The sequence below is a fragment of the Eubalaena glacialis genome, chromosome 4, assembly GCF_028564815.1.
Source record: "Eubalaena glacialis isolate mEubGla1 chromosome 4, mEubGla1.1.hap2.+ XY, whole genome shotgun sequence".
NCBI classification, from domain to species: domain Eukaryota; kingdom Metazoa; phylum Chordata; class Mammalia; order Artiodactyla; family Balaenidae; genus Eubalaena; species Eubalaena glacialis.
This window is the reverse complement of record NC_083719.1, coordinates 158,422,829-158,439,130: the sequence shown is the minus strand read 5'-3', so window position 1 is coordinate 158,439,130 and position 16,302 is coordinate 158,422,829. Positions and strand designations below refer to the sequence as shown.

The window sequence follows — 16,302 nt, the reverse complement described above, 5'->3', positions numbered from 1 at the left end:
AGCTTGGGTTCACATTTGGGGGAAGAAAAGAGAGGTTTCAGGCAGCCCACCAGCACCTGAGGACAGTTCACAGTGTGAGGGCCGGCTCAGATGTACTGGTAGATTGAGATCCTGACCCTTCCCTGTGACTGTGCTGCCTTCAGCTCTCTGGCAGCTCAAAAGCCAACCAATATGATATGGAGGGCAAAGGTCAGTTTGAGGGTCTGCAATGTGCCTCCATTAGAAGGCTTCCAAGATGCCTAGGAGCTGTCTAAGTGCCATCTCCTGAATCACAGAGGTCGGACTTCTCGTTTCTTATTCCCCCCAGCCCCTCTCTTTTACCCAGAATCAGTTCAGCTTCGGGACTCCTAATTTAAAGACTGTTCCTCTCCTTGCCAGCTCTCAGGACTCCCCAAAGGCCCACAGTTGACAGGCAGTCTCTGCCATTACCAGAATCTCTCTCATCATATCCACATACTTCACTGGGAGCACCACAGCCCCTCTTGGCAAAGGCCTGGCCCGCATTTGCCCTTGCACCTTTAGTTGTGGGAACTGTGCTTTGGCCATGGCATAGGGGCCTGGAGGAGGAGGTGTCCCTGGGGAAACTGAGGCAGCAGAGGGTTAGCTCTGATGTTTCCTCTTTTACCATGAGCCTTTTTCTTCCCCCTTCCCCAGATCTCCTTGTCACACACATCCTGCAAATCGCAGTCTTGTGGGGGTGACTCTCATTCCTCTTCGTCCTCCTCTTCATCGTCCTCATCCTCGTCCTCCTCCTGCCATGGGAACTCAGGGGACTGGGATCCCAGCTCGTTCCTGTCAGCACATAAGCTCTCGGGCCTCTGGAACTCCCCGCACTCCAGTGGGGCCGTGCCAGGCAGCTCGCTCGGGAGTCCTCCTTCCATCCCTGGTGAGTCTCCAAGCTCGGAAGACAGCCAGGCCCCATAAGTGGAGAGAGCTCTGTTTTCCTAACCGCTTTGTTCAAACAAATCAGAAGATTGGTTATTAAAATATTGAGCTGGCAGAAGAGTTCGTTTAGGTTTTTCCATAACATCTTGTGGAAAAACCTAAACAAACTCTTTTGGCCAACCCAATAAGTAAAAGTGGAGCTGTCCTGGTGGAAGCCAAGCAGGGAATCTAGCCCTTGACTGTCTTGGTGGGAATCCTTTCCCCAGGACTGGCTCTGATAGCTGTTCCCATTGGATCCAAGAGGGGACCTGGTAAGCACTGGCTGAACAGAAAGTGAAGTCTGGAAGGGCCTTTAGGGAATTAGGAATCAGATCACCTGACTCCTGCAGCAGCACAGAGGGCCTGGGTGCCTCCTTTTCTCCATCTAGAGGATGGGTGCTTTTATAAAAGCACTGCACTTCCATCCACAAGAGATTGGCAGTGTGAGCTGCCTTGATTATTAGCCAGTTTTGCAGCTGTGTAAGCCTTTTTTAGACCCTGAGATAACGCTTAGTGACCCAAAGAAAAAATCTCGGGTTTTTGATGTACTGTGTAAATATGAATTACTGTCTGCTTCTAAATGGAGGACCTGAATTCTTCAAAGGGGTGCTGCCCCCAGAATTGTGAGTTGAGTAATGCATAATTCCAGTTATTTTGGTGCATAAGCCAGAGAGAGTCATCAAAGCCTTTTCCCACTTGTCCTCTGAAATCTGGGGCCACCCGGGAGTCTGGCATACCCTGGCTGCCTCAGTCCACGTGGCCCAGAGGCAGAGCCTCAACTTGCTGCTCCACTGGCTTCTGTAGATCCTGCCCTGGGCCTGAGGAATGCCTGTTGACAGGCAGGTCCTAAAGAGGCACTGAGACACAGAACATGTATCCCCTGTTTATGCCAGCAGAGGTGTTGTGGCCTTGCATGGGGCTGGCATTCCTGGTGCCTTCTGTCTCAGGCCTGGGCTTCAGCCTGTCCAGCTGCTGCCTGAAGAGAAATCTCTCCAGCCCAAGGTACTGCTGGGCTTTTCCGAAAGCTCACAAGTCCACCATGCTGAAAGGCTGTGCCCAGGCATGTTCCCTCTGGTCGCAGTAAGCAGGATGCTGCAGCAATGAGCCGTTGGGCTTCCTTCCCAAGATCTGGGCTCCCACTGACACCTCTCTCCCCCATCCGCCCACAGGTGAGGTTTTCCCCATCTCGGAGCACCACCGGCACTCAGACCTCACTGCTCCACCTAACAGCCCCACCGGCCACCACCCCCAGCCAGCGCTGCTGATCCCATCTCACCCCGGATCCTTTGGCTCACCACCCCACCCGCACCTGCTGCCCACCACCCCGGCAGCACCTTTCCCTGCCCAGGTTTCAGAATGCCCTATTGCCGTGGCTGCTGCCCCCCACACCCCAGGGCCATGTCAGAGCCCCCACCTTCCCTCCACTAGCATGCCGCTCCTGAAGATGCCTCCACCATTCTCGGGTTGCAGCCACCCCTGTAGTGGGCATTGCAGCGGGCACTGCAGCGGGCCCCTCCTCCCACCACCCAGCTCTCAGCAGCTCACTAGCACTCACAGGTAAGTGAGTGGCGCAAAGAGCAAACTCCCTGACAGCTTGAACTTAAAAGAGTTTTGGGAAACTTTGCAAAGGGTACCTTTGGGATAGAAATTAAAGGGTAGACTGTGTTTATGTTTTTTCCATAGTTTGTTCAATTATAAAAGAAATATGTGTTTATTATTTAAAAACTTGGAAAAATTTAGAAATGTATAAAAATTTAAAATATATAAAAGAAGAAAATAATTCCTGGCAACCTAAACTTTAACACTGCAGTACATTTTCTTCTTGATGTTCTTTTTTTTTTTTTTTTTTTTTTTTAAATATTTATTTATTTATTTATTTGGCTTCGCTGGGTCTTAATTGCAGCATGCGAGATCTTTAGCTGCAGCATGCAGGGTCTTTAGTTGCGGCATGCGAACTCTTAGTTGTGGCATGTGGGATCTAGTTCCCTGACCAGGGATCGAACCCAGGCCCCCTGCGTTGGGAGTGCGGAGTCTTAGCTACTGGACCACTAGGGAAGTCCTGTGATGTTTCTATATATAAATAATATATATAAATAACAAAACGAGGTCCACATTCTATATATTTTTGTGTGGTTATTTTTTAACATTATACCATGATCATTTCCCCAGTTAAAATTCTTCAGAAAACTTTTCAGTGGCCACATAATGTCTTATTGTACAGCTCTAGCATAGTTTATCATTCCCCTATTCCTGGATATTTAGGCATTTCTAGTTTTTAATTGTTATAGACTAGGCTGTAATAAGCATCCTTGCACACAAATCTGTTTGAGTCAGGAGTTCTGTCCTTAAGATAGATTCCTAGAAGTAACTCTAAGTACTGAGAAAGTTTATATTAATATAATGAAAGATACAATTTTTTGGAGAAGATAGATTTATCTTTTTATATTGTAAATCACATGTGTGTGATTTTTGGCCACTCCTGGCGGCATGCGGGATCTTAGTTCCCTGACCAGGGATTGAACCCGTGCCGCCTGTAGTGGAAGCTCCGGGTCTTCAGCACAGGATCTTAAGCGCAGGACTGCCAGGGAAGTCCTCTAAGCACCTTGATAATGATTCCTTCCCCATGGAACCTCCCTCACCTTCTCCCATCTCAGAAGGTAAGAAAGGCGCCAGGGTATGGGGGTTGTCAGTTTTTATAGGGGTGGGTAATTTCATAGGCTAATGAGTGGGAGGAGTGTTCCAGCTCTTTTGGGAAGGGGCGGGGATTTCCAGGAATTGGGCCACAGCCCACTTTTTGATCCTTTTGGTCCATCTTGGAACTGTTATGGTGCCTGTTGGTGTGTCATTTAGCTTGCTGATGTGTTACAGTAAGCATATACAGAGGCTCAAGGTCTAGTGGAAGTTGACTTGTGTGCCATCTTGGACCCATTTGATTCTGATCAGTTTATGTCATGTCCTTGGGCTATGTCATTCTTTCAAAGGCTGCGCCCTGCCCCCTTCCCTCCTGTTTCATTCCCCTGCTCAGAGATTTTACTCCCATATTCTTATGGGAAGCAGAAGGGCGGTGGTCTGTCTTCTGTAACTGCTTCAAGGCTGAGTAGGAGTGTTGACCCACCCCTGCTCCTTGCCCCACCCTTCCTCCTGCCTCCCTTGGCCCTAGCCCTGGGGCACTCCTACTGCTGATAGCCAACCCAGGGCTCTGACTCTTCTGGCTCCAATTCTGGGACCTTGCAGGCCTGTCTCTTCCTTACCCTGGGAAAACAGTCTATATTACAGGATGCTTCCGGAAATCCAGAGGCAGAGCAGTGCAGTGAGAGAGCGTGAGCTGTGTACACAGACTGAGTCCTAGCTGATCCTTGGGCAAAGCAGTGAAGCACTCTGAGCCTTGGCCTCCTCCACTGCAATGTGGGGATGGCAGCACCTATTTTGCAGGATTTGGGGGATTGTTAGAAGTAATATGCTGTATACAGTATCTGGCGCAAGTAGTAGCTCTTAGAGTCTGTGGTCCACAAGGCACATTTGCTTTCTTAACTTCAAGGCCCCATGGCTAAGGCAGCTCTGTCCAGTGATTCAGACTCAATCATAAGGACCTTAGAGGGAATTCCCTGGTGGTCCAGTGGTTAGGACTCGGCACTTCCACTGCCAGGGTCCCAGGTTCAGTCCCTGGTCAGGGAACTAAGATCCCACAAGCTGCGTGGCATGGCCAAAAACAAACAAAATAGGGAAAAAAGGACCTTAGTAAAAGGACATTGACCTCCTTTGGATGTTCCAGGGAGCCATCAGTCCACTAATCTGTTCAGACACGTACTTACTGAGCACCTACTGTGTACAAGGTGGTTATGCTGCACACTGGGACCCAAAAATAGAAGTGGCATAGTCCCTATTCTTGAGGAATACACACTCTGGTCTGAAAGACAGATGGGTAAACAGACCATCGCTATAAAGCGTGATAGTAGGATAGAGGTATACCTGGCGTCCTCAGAGTCCAGGAGGCTCACATGGTAGGCGTGGGCAGGGGAGGCACAGGGAACCTTTCCAGAATAACGCCATTGAGCTGGGCCCTGAGGGACAGTGAGAGTGTTTGCCCTGTTCTTGTGAGGCTCTGATTTAGTCTGACTGCCTTGGCCTTTGTGGGATGAGGCAGATGAAGGTGATGGTGGGGATGCTTCCTGGGCTCCTCGTGGCCTGCTCCTGCCCTGCCCTTCCTCACCTTTGGGCCTGTCTTTCTCCCCCATCAGCAGGGACCCTGGGTGCAAGGGGCACAAGTTTACCCATAGTGGCCTGACCTGCCAGCTGCCCCAGCCCTGCGAGGCAGACGAGGGGCTGGGCGAGGAAGAGGACAGCAGCTCAGAGCGTAGCTCCTGCACCTCATCCTCCACCCACCAGAGAGATGGGAAGTTCTGTGACTGCTGCTACTGTGAGTTCTTCGGCCACAATGCGGTGAGTGAGCCCTGCCCAGGCCAGAGCGGGCTTGTGGCCAGCCAAGGGGAGCCAGAGGAGCACCCTGCTCTCCCCGAGGCCCCCTTGCTCATGGGGCTAATAATTGCGCTTGGACCCTGTGAGTCCTCACACCAGCGTCCACTCGCTTGATCCTCACAGCACATTGGTGAGGTAGAGATTTCTCAACATTTTGCTGCCTTTGCTCTTCTCATGGTTTCTCTTAAGATTCACTTTTTTTCCTTAGGCAAAAAGAAAGGAGGTGGCAGAGGAAAGCTATGATTCTGATGAGTATGTATACGTGTGTAATCACAGAGAAGTGAAGGCTCGTGCATGATGAAGGCAGAGTGGAAGCAAAGGCTCTCAGTCCCCAGTGTGAGAGCCAGCCGAGGGACAGGTAGTGAACACAGGTGGTGCCAGGGAGGAGGCTCAGAGCAGAGTACATGCTGTCTCTGGACAGGGAGAAAGCAGTTCAGAAGTCTCATAAGGTGAAGAGGAAAGGGCTGCTGGCTAAGGGAGAGCAGTTGAGGACAGAAGAAATGAAAGTAATTACATTGCTGGTCACCTTTGAGCTAGCGGTTGTTATCCTCATTTTAGAGATGACAAAATTGAGGCTCACAAAGACTCAGTGAACCTGCCCAAGGTCATACAGCTTCTGAGTGACAAAGCCTGGGCTCAAACCTGCTTTCCTGGCTCCCAAGTCAGTGTGCTCCCAACACTGCTGCGTACCTCTCACTCCCTCCACCCACCACTGCCTTGGCTCCGGGCCTGGCTGAGGGTGAAGCCATTTGGTCTTAGTGGCTGTGGTAGAAAGAACAGTTGTCTCGCTTCTCACCACATGTTTGGTGCCAGCGGGTGGGAGTGCTACGGGCTTCCCAGGCCAGGGTGTAACGTCAGCACCTCCCCCTCCCCCAGCCACCCGCTGCCCCGACGAGTCGGAATTATACCGAGATCCGAGAGAAGCTCCGCTCAAGGCTGACCAGGCGGAAAGAGGAGCTGCCCATGAAGGGGGGCGCCCTGGGCGGGATCCCTGGGGAGCCCGCCGTGGACCACCGAGATGTGGATGAGCTGCTGGAATTCATCAACAGCACGGAGCCCAAAGTCCCCAACAGCGCCAGGGCCGCCAAGCGGGCCCGGCACAAACTGAAAAAGAAGGTGGGTGTGGCGGGAGCCCAGCTCTACCACCTCTTCTCCCCGAGGAATCCCTCGCCCCAACCCCCAGGACTTTTGGGGCATGAATGGTGCTGGCGGCTCTCTGCTCTGGGAAGGTCTGAATAAGTTTGGGAGGCATCAGGGTGAGGGAGCCTGGGGGCCAGTGATTGGAGGAAAAACAAGTCATAGCGTCAGAAGCCGCTTGCTGGATTCCTCAAAGCCCAGGACTTGCCTAAGTCAGGTATTCATTCAGCAAACACTTCTGCAAATACTGGGAGCTAAAATACGATGCAGTTAAGTTCTCACCCTGGAGAAGCTCAGTCCAGTGGAGAGACTGACACAAAACTGGACAAGCACGTTAGTGTGTGACAAGTGCTGGGATGAGGGAAGCCCCCCGTCCTGCCTGGGCATGCTGGAAATGGCTGTACCACGAGGCTGCCTTGGGAGCTGAGTCGTAGGGAGTGAGTACAGATTCATCAGGAGGGCCCTCCTGGCAGCGGGAATAGCACATCCACAGCACCTTTGTGAAGCCAGAGCTCAAACCCAAGAGAGGCAGGAGAGAGAGTGGAGGTGAGGGAAGGGCCTCTTGGGCCCTGCTTAAGGGCTTTGACTTGATCCTACAGCTGCGGGGGGCGGGGGGGTGGTTGCTGGAGGGCTTTAATCACAGAATGCACTTGCCAGATCTGCATCCCAAGATGACTGTGTGGCAGTATGGAAGGTAGCCTGGAGGGGTGATACTCCAGGCTCGAGAACCAAGAACCAGGGGAGAGATGATTGATAGTGGGCCTGGAGCAAGAGAGATGGGTTTTTCAGAGGAGGCAGGTGATCTGATTGCAGGACAAGGAGATGACGGAGTCAGGGATTATCTCCCAGGTGTTTGCTAGGGTGACTGTCAGGGTGGCGTACCTTTAACGAGCAAGGGTGGAATTGGCAGAAGACTGGAAATTCAGTTGGGACACGGTGACTCGGAGATTCTCATGAGACGTCCAAGTGGAGGTGGAGGTGTGGGGCTGGGAGTTGCTGGCATGGGGATGTAATTGAAGCCATGGGAATGACCCAGCCTGAGGGCTGAGTGAGCTCCTCCCAGAAGGCTGAGGATAGAACTGGGGGAGCTATTCCTGGGCAGCCCTGCTGCCAGGCAAGCACCAGAGTTTGATGGCTCATCCCCTGCCACCTCATTACCTCTTGGCCTGCCTGCCCTCAGCTTTGTCTGCACAGTGCCACACTCAGGAGCTCAGCCGAAGAGAATGGGTTTGACAACTAGCTAGCTCCAGGTCCTCGGTGGTCAAACAGCCCTGGTGCTCTGGAAAGCAGCAGTGATTCTCCATCTTTTTCCAAACCAAAGGACAAACCAGGACCCCTTCCCTGCAGCCTGAAGTAGTAAACCAAAGGGTCCCACCACTGCCTTCAGAAAATGGTCAGCATTTTCTGTCTCCTAGCCAGCGTTGCCTAGCCAGAAGTGTGCAGTGGGCAGCAGTGGTCTCTTTGGCCTTTCCTGGCCTCCCAAGGCAGTGGTTCCCAGTTAGGTCCCAGCAAGCACACTTCACATTTCCCAGGCCTGGTGTGCTTTTCATAAATCGCTATGCCTGGATATCCTTTCTCCTTCATGTCTGCCCCCTCCTTTTCCTTCTGAAAACCTCCTCCCAAGCCCAATTCATATGTTTCCTTCTTTGCAGTCTTCCTCAGGTAACATCTTCCGCTGTGCTACGGCCGCACCTCGCACATCTCTCTAGTCTGCCTTTTATCATTCTCTACTCACTCGTTTAGAAACTTCCTGCACAGCTACTGTCTGCCCTACCCAGTCTAGAGGCCAAGATACAACGCAGAAGCGGGTAGTTCTGATGTCCTGTAACTAGCGATCATGGTCATTATCTGTTTATACATCAGCCTCCTCCCCGGTACCCCTCCTCCACCTCCCAAACTTAACTACAGTCCACCAAAAACACAGCTTCCACAAGAACCATCCACCCACTACCCACCTGGGGAGACAGGTAAAGCTGGGTATTTTTCTGCTCCCTCATACGATTTCCGGACCATGACTCTCTCTCTCTCATGTCCTAACCCTTGCTCCTTTGAAACCAACCCCTGGCTGTGTCATCTACAACCTCCCACCACCACTCTTCATCCACTGAAGACTGTCACCTGTCCTTCTCTTACCTTGACCATCATTCATTCACTCTCCTACCAGTCCTTAGTTCCTTGCCCCGTTGCCCTTCCTTTACACCCACTCAGAAAAACCACAGTCCTGGGTTCGACCCAAGCCTGCCTCTCCCCTTCTACACCTTGAGGAAGGCACTGGATCGAATCTATCTGTGGCACCCAGGCCGAGTGGTCTCCCGCGTGCCTGAGCCCCCACTTTGCTGCTCTCTAGTCTTCTGGCTCCTCGTCACTTCCATTCTCCCCAGTCCCTTTGTCAGACCTCCATTCTGCTCCAACTGCCAGGCTCTCCCCACCCCCACCTTATTTTTTGGCAGGATAACCTTACTGTTTCAACAAGGATTAAAAGCCAAGTGGACAGGCACTCTTTCAGTGTCTTACCACCCCACCTGCAGACTTCCTTCTTGTCATGAGGGAAGAGTTAGCCCTTTTCCTACCTAAGGCCTGTGCAGTCCTTCCTGCCTCCTCAGTCTAACACCAGCTTCCTGCTGTGTGGCTCCAGCCTCTCTGGGCTGTTTCCCATCAGCAGTTCACTGTGCCCAGTACTCTCTTTTTTTGAAAGCAGACTGTCCTTTGAGCATACAACCTCACACCACCCCAGTCTCTTTCCTCATCACAGAAAGACGTCATCTGCATTTACTCTGCAATTGTCAGCTCACTGCAAATTGTCTTCCACCTCCACCGCTCCACAGAGCCACCAATGAGTTCTTTGTTGCCATATCATTCTCTCCTGTTCCATCTTCTTTTGCACTAGGCAACATCTCACACTTTGTTTGTTCTCCTTTTCAAACACTGTTTTCTTTGGCTCCTCCAACTTCAGCCAAGTGGGGGTGGGGAAAGGGCAACGGGGAGGCCACATTCTCCACATTTCTCACTTTTTCTCTGCCCTCTGTCCTGTCTCCTTTGTGAGTGCCTCTTCCTCTGCCTGGCCCTCCCCCTTGAGGACAGGTCCCTGGGAAACAGCCATCTAGATAGTGTTGCCTCCCAGGTCATTATGTCCACCTATTTCCTCCCTGTGCTTCATGGTGACATCTACTGCTGCTGGGCACCTCCTCACAGATGTCCCGCAGGTACCCAAACTCAGCATATCCCAAACTGAGCTTGTCATCTTTGTCCAAAGAGCCCGCTCTTCCTTCTCCGTTGTCTGTCTAGTTAACGGCACTACCATCCACCCAGTTGCCTGAACCAGAACCCCAGGTGCCATCCTGGGAGGACTACATCATGGTGATGGAGAGCAGCGGGCCTTGGATTGGACCCCAGTTTGAAACCTGGCTCTGCCATACTTGCTGTATGACCTTGGGCAAATCACTTAACTTCTAAGCCTCAGTTTCTTCCTCCATAAAATGAGAATAACCGTAGAACCTAATTCAAGGCTTTTGCGAGAATAAAATGGAGTGATGCACAGAAAGGTTGGGCAGAGTGAACGCTTGGTCAGTGTAGCTGCTGCAGCAGCAGTAGTGGTTGTCGATGTTGATTTCATGACTCATCTCATTCTCTCTCCCCACCCGTAACCAAAAGTCCTGGCTGTGCTACCTCGCAAGGAGCTCACACCCTATTGCCACTGCTTAAAAAGCCTTCAGTGGCTGAACATTGCCCTTAGGGCCAAATCCAGGCTCAAGCATGTCCTGCAGGGCTCTTGAGGATCCAGCCCCTGCTTAGCTTTCCAGCTTCATCTCTCAGTCTGCCCCTGTGGCCTTCCTGCCCACTCCCCCCCACCAGAAGAAATCTGTGCTCCAGCTGTCCCTCTGAATGTTTGCATTCCCTAAATATTTCGCCTGTTCCCATTTCCCAGCCTTTCTATTTCCTTTTGTCTGGAAAGTGCTTGTCTCACACTTCCCAGGATAATCCTGTTCACCCTTCAGTGCTCAGGAGATACTACCTTCTCTGGCAACCACCTCCTGATGGCCCAGTCTGGGTTCCCAGAGCACTCTGTGCTTTTTTCCCTGTACCTCTTGTCACTGGCACTCAGAATTAAACAGCCTGTTTGCATGTCCGTCTCCCCTGGCAGATTCAAGTCAGTGAGCAGAGACTGTCTCATGCATGGCTGAATTCCCAGTGCCTCACAGAGTCACAAGTCAAAAAATGAATGTCGAAGGATATTGAAAAACACAACTTCTGAAGATCACCCCTGGGTGTGCTTTCCTGACTCTGCCTCTTAATTAGCATGTAATCTTGGGCCAGTTCCTTATTCTTTCCAAAGTCGAGTTTCCTCATCTGTAAATTGAGGATAACGACACAGCAAGGGCAGTTGTGAGGATTAAGTGAGACAACATGGGGAAGTACCAGGCTCATGGTACATAGCAGAAAATGCGTGGATCTGTGCTTTCTCCTTCTCTCACTACCAAATTATACATGATTCCACATCACTCCCTCTACACCAGTAGTTTTCAGTCTTTTGTAGAGAGCAAAACTCTTTTCTGCAATTGAAATCTTCCATGGAACCTCAATTCCTAACAAATAAAAGCAAAGCTGTTCTGGTGCAGAGGAGGAGCAGAGTGAAGGGCCTTCCAGTTCTTTGTCCATCCCCATGGCCTCAGAGCTCTGTAGCATTGAACTCCACGGCACACAGCTGCTCTAGACTGTTTCTCTTCCTCACCTGAGTACCACATTGCCAAGGCAAAGCCTTATTAGTGCCCAGGGAAAGGGGCACACACCCACTCAGGTGTCCTCATAGTGACCCTCTGACGTATATAGGTTGGCAGTTTTTCTCCCAAATTTACAAATGGAGATTTTAAGCTTCAGGGAGAGTAAGTGATTTGTCCAAGGTCCCACAGTTGTGGTCCTAGTCAGCTGTGGAGCTAGTATTTTAAAAAGATGAGAGAATAAATAAATGCCCACTGGGGCACAGGGTCACCCTCTTTAAGTTGACATTGAGGTGGTCGCAAGACCTCTTTTCTCGCTTTACTCATCCTGTTTCTCCCTCTCCATTCCCAAATCAGCTGGAAATAGGTGAAATGGTGAAATCATCTGGCCCCCTAGCACACCACTACCACCTCGTTCCCGTTGGCTTTTGACAATTGTCTCCCATCTCCCTCTAAAGGCCTCCTTAACCTGCTGGTGCCTTGAGGTTAGGCAGAGGGGTGGGCTGACTCAGAGCCCACAGACTTGTTTTCGCTCTCCAGATCTGACTCTGTCAATGCTGAGTGGCAGGGTCCAGCCTTCCTCAGCCTCCTGGTCCTCACCTGGGCAAAGGGGCTGCTTTTACATCTTGCTGTGGGGGCCCCATGTGGCTGTCTCTTGTATGCCACTGGGCATGCTTTAGGCATGGCCTTGATTGCCTGAGGCCAACTAAGCACCGAGTGGCCTTCCTATGGGAACTTGGCCCTCTCCAATAGCCTCCCTTATGGGGCATCAGGAGGGCACACACATTCCCAGCCACCCAGAGCAGTCTGATCTACCATGGCAGTCTCACAGCCCCACATCTTCCTTCTTGAAAGACCTACCTGATGTCATGGCCTTTTTTCCCCTACCATCTGCAGAATTGGAGAGAATGCCTCTGTAGCAGCCATCTTCCTTAATGCACCCCCACGTTGGTCTTCACTCCAGAATTATTGTCCCCATTTTGCAGATGAGTCCACTGAGACTCAGCAAGTGAATGAATTGCTTAAGCCTATGCCTGGGAGGCAGATCCTATCCCTTTTGAGTCCTAGCCGCCTTAGCCTTTTTAGGCCCTAGAACTGATACTGGGGCCCTGGATGAACAAGATGTAAAAACCCTACCCTCTGTGGGTATAACTGCCTCCATCCCCAGGACATGTACCTATCTGATTGCATTTCATCCTCATTACTGCAGGGTGAGCAGGCCAGGATTGCCAGGCCCTGCCTCTAGCCAGTTAGTGGCAAAGCTGGGCCAGAGGCAGATGTGTCAGGTGTCGCATTGTGCCTGGCAGCTGCCAAGGCCCTGCGGAAACTGCCTCTTGTATTGGCAGGAAAAGGAGAAGGCCCAGTTGGCAGCAGAAGCTCTAAAGCAGGCAAATCGTAGTGTTTCTGGAAGCCGGGAGCTGAGGCCTGCCAGGGAGAGGCTCTTGGAGTGGCCCGATCGGGAGCTGGATCGGGTCAACAGCTTTCTGAGCAGCCGTCTACAGGAGATCAAGAACACTGTCAAGGACTCCATCCGCGCCAGCTTCAGTGTGTGTGAGCTCAGCATGAACAGCAATGGCTTCACTAAAGAGGGGGCTGCTGAGCCAGAGCCTCAGAGTCTAGCCCCCTCAAACCTCAATGGCTCCTCAGAGCAACGGCCTGACATTAACCTTGACCTGTCCCCTTTGACTTTGGGCTCCCCTCAGAACCATATGTTACACGCTCCAGGCGAGCCAGCCCCACCATGGGCAGAAATGAGAAGTCTCCACCCACCATGGACAGAGGTGAGGGGCCCCCCTCCTGGTATCATCCCTGAGAACGGGCTGGTGAGGAGACTCAACACCGTGCCCAACCTGTCCCGGGTGATCTGGGTCAAGACACCCAAGCCAGGTAACCCTATCTCTGAGGAGCTAAGTGTAAAGGAGGTCCCTGGTTGCAAGCAGGAGCTGCCTGAGCCTGTGGCCTCAGGTGGCAAGCCACGGAAGGGCAAGAGACAGGGTAGTCAGGCCAAGAAGAGCAAGGTGAGCCCAGCTCCCCAGTCCCCAGCCTGCCTTGAGACTCCCAGTGCCAAGGGCCAGACCCCCAGCCCCAAGCAGCCAAGCAAGGCCCCAGAGCCTCCCAGAGTGGACAGCTGTGCCGAGGCTGGAGAAGGGAGCCAGGGGACCCAACCAGGACCAGGCTGGGCTAGCAGCCCCAAAGCTGACAAGGAGAAGGGCAGCTCCTGGCAAAAGTGGCCAGGTGAAGCCAAGGCACGGCCTCTGGAGCAGGAGTCTGTGCAGCCCCCAGGCCCAGCAAGGCCACAGAGCTTGCCACAGGGCAAGGCCCGCAGCCGCCGGAGCCGCAACAAGCAGGAGAAGTCAGCCTCCTCCTTGGGTGAGTGCACCAGGAACTGAGTGGCTGACCCCCCACCCAGCCAGGCCATGGGGTGGAGGGCAGTCCTCACATGTGAGCAGCATTGCCCCAAAAGCATGACCCAGACGCCTGGCTGTGAGCACTGAGCCCTCCTGGCTGTGTCTTCCTAGACGATGTGTTCCTGCCCAAGGACATGGATGGGGTGGAGATGGATGAGACTGACCGGGAGGTGGAGTATTTCAAGAGGTAGGTGTGAGGCTGCCTGCTCTCCCGCTCACGGTGGACTCCAGGCCCCCCCCCCCCCGCCACACACACACTCAAGCCTCTCAGAAAGGCCTCACGCTTAGCCATGTGCCCTTGGAGGGAGAGCTTGTCCAGCCCCTCCAGGCCCTCTCCCACCTATCTGCTGGGACACAGGTAGCCAGGATGATTTGGCAGGACAGGTCATCTGGGAAGGTGCAAGGGACAGGGAGCAGGAGGCATGTCAGGCCCCAAGAACAAGGGCTTTCTCCAGTTTTATTCACCTGCACTTCCTCTGCTCTGCCTGGGATGAGTTTTGGGGGCAAAGGCAAATCAAACACAGTCCATCTAGGTGGGGAGAGAGAGCCATTAACATACAATCCAGTGATAAGTGCTGTCCGAGGAGTAAGGGCATGGGGCTAGGGCCTAGGAATGGCCAAGCTGAAGGGTGGGGTGGCCAGGGCAGCCCTCCCAAAAAAGGCAGTAACCAGGCTGAAACCTGAGGAATAGGAATGAGTGGGCCAAGTAAAACGAAAAGAGTTTGAGGGCAGAAGAAACACATCATCCTTGAAGGAACAGAAGGCATCTCAGTATAGCTAGAGTAAAATACAGGGTGAGGAGGGAGGCTGTATCCTAAGGCAGTGTCACTCTCTTTACACATTGTCCCCTGGGCCTGTGGGCATCTCATCCAGGAAGCCCCATACTGCTAGACCCCAACACCTGGGAGCCAGAGGGGTTGTGCAGAGCTGACCTGGTTTCTTTAGTGACCACGATACACAGGTCTAGAAGAGGGTCCAGTGGGGAGAGGAGGAAACCTCTGATTGTGCTTCTCTGGCATCTCCCGAACCTAACAGGTTCTGTTTGGATTCTGCAAAGCAAACGCGTCAGAAAGTTGCCGTGAACTGGACCAACTTCAGCCTCAAGAAAACCACTCCCAGCACAGCTCAGTGAGGTATAGAGACCCCCCTCAAGTGTTGCATGCACCCCCTCATCCCATGCTGTGCCACCTTTTGTGCCCCTGCTAGGCCATTTCATGCTCTGGGGCACAGAGAGTTGGACTAGGTGCTCGGCCGGCCACATCTCTTCTCCTGAGAGCCCTCCTGCTTGTGTTCCTGAAGGGCCCTTCCAGCCCTGCCATCTCCTGGGGTGTCACTGCCAGGCCTCTACTTCCCTCACCAGCTGCCTCCCAAAGTGTCCAGGAGGCCATGGGCCTCAGAGAGCTGCTCCCACGCCTGACATTATCAGCCTGAGGGTTGAATCTCATTTGCCTGGCCTGGCTTCTCCATGCAGGCCACCAAGGTGCTTCGCAGTTGAAGCCATGCGAAAAGGACCCAGCCCCAAGGGAACAGGGACAGGGCAGCCACGCTAGACCAAGGCCTTGGAGGTCATTTAGGCATAGAGGAATAGGTGGGCCCTCTTCCCCAAACAGGACAGATTCCATGAGGAAATTGGTAGTGAAACTGCCTCCTGGAAGAAGAGCCTGCCCCACAGCTGGGCTCTGACCTCCTGTCCCAGTCACCTGCAAGGGTCCTTTTGTCTGAAATATTGACATATCAGATGATGTTCCAGGCTGAAAACTGAGAAGGCAGTGGTGGGCTGGGAACCAAGGGCAAAAGAGATGGCTGGCTGGCAGGCCTTGGTCCTGGACTTGGGGCTTAATGGCTGTGCAGTGCCATAGTTCACCCTAAGATGCATCCCTGGGGTCAGGCCTTTTCTGGCTGGCAACCACACAGCTGCCTTCAAGGCAACAGGAAGCTGGGGCAAGTGGGCCGAGCTCAGGGACCCCCCAGGAGGATGTCCTCACCTGTCCTCTTCCTTCTCTTTCCAGTGCCAGGGAAACAGACTTCCTGGACCCTGGGCTGAGTCCCCGAGTCCCCTTTTGGGTCAGGATCCCCCCACCCTTGACACTGACCTCAGCTTCCCAGGGGCAGCCTTCAGGGCTGGGCTCCCTATGGCACCTTTGTACTACCCCAGAGTCAGGACTGTCCTCAGACTCACCTCATCCCCTCTGCTCTGTGGGCCTGGGCATCCTGATCCTTTGCCAGATTGATACATCCATGCCCCCAGGAGCTTCTGCTAGGGCTGGGTTGCCCTCCTGCCTTTCTTCACCACCTCCACAAGAACCAGGAGCTACAAGGACTCCAGGCACCTTCATCTGTTGCCCTTCATGAGAGAAAACGGGTCACACCTCCTCCCACAGCCCAATGCCCCTGTCATCTAGGAAACCTCATCCAGCCATAATCTTCTCCCACTCCCTCTTCGCTGATCTCTTTCTCAAGACAGGGGATGCTCCCCTCCAGTGAATGCTCTCCTCTGACCTTCTCCACCCTCCTCATAGTGTGATTGTGAGCCCCAGGTGCGTAAGAAAGCAGTGCTGGCACAGACTCGGGACCCAGCCCAGGCCATGTACCTGGAGCCTGAGGCAGGAGTTTGAGTGCATAGGTGGCCTCTTCACTGTCAA

The 16,302-nt window shown here is 52.9% G+C and overlaps 1 protein-coding gene across 16 annotated transcripts in view; it reads left to right on the top strand.

Moving 5' to 3' along the window:
* Window positions 1–16,302, top strand: part of FAM193B (family with sequence similarity 193 member B) — a 31,434-nt gene that overhangs the window by 14,429 nt on the left and 703 nt on the right. For 11 of the 16 annotated variants that reach the window (XM_061190003.1, XM_061190010.1, XM_061190016.1 and 8 more), the window contains 7 exons: window positions 655–886; window positions 2,094–2,481; window positions 5,163–5,364; window positions 6,277–6,516; window positions 12,599–13,622; window positions 13,772–13,847; window positions 14,696–14,793. In XM_061190003.1, the coding sequence (XP_061045986.1) occupies window positions 655–886; window positions 2,094–2,481; window positions 5,163–5,364; window positions 6,277–6,516; window positions 12,599–13,622; window positions 13,772–13,847; window positions 14,696–14,792 (2,259 nt within the window). In that variant the 3' untranslated portion in view covers window position 14,793. Of the gene's footprint in view, window positions 1–654; window positions 887–2,093; window positions 2,482–5,162; window positions 5,365–5,630; window positions 5,653–6,276; window positions 6,517–12,598; window positions 13,623–13,771; window positions 13,848–14,695; window positions 14,794–16,302 lie in introns of those variants that run through there. The other 5 variants (XM_061190004.1, XM_061190017.1, XM_061190006.1 and 2 more) reach the window with 5 other exon arrangements.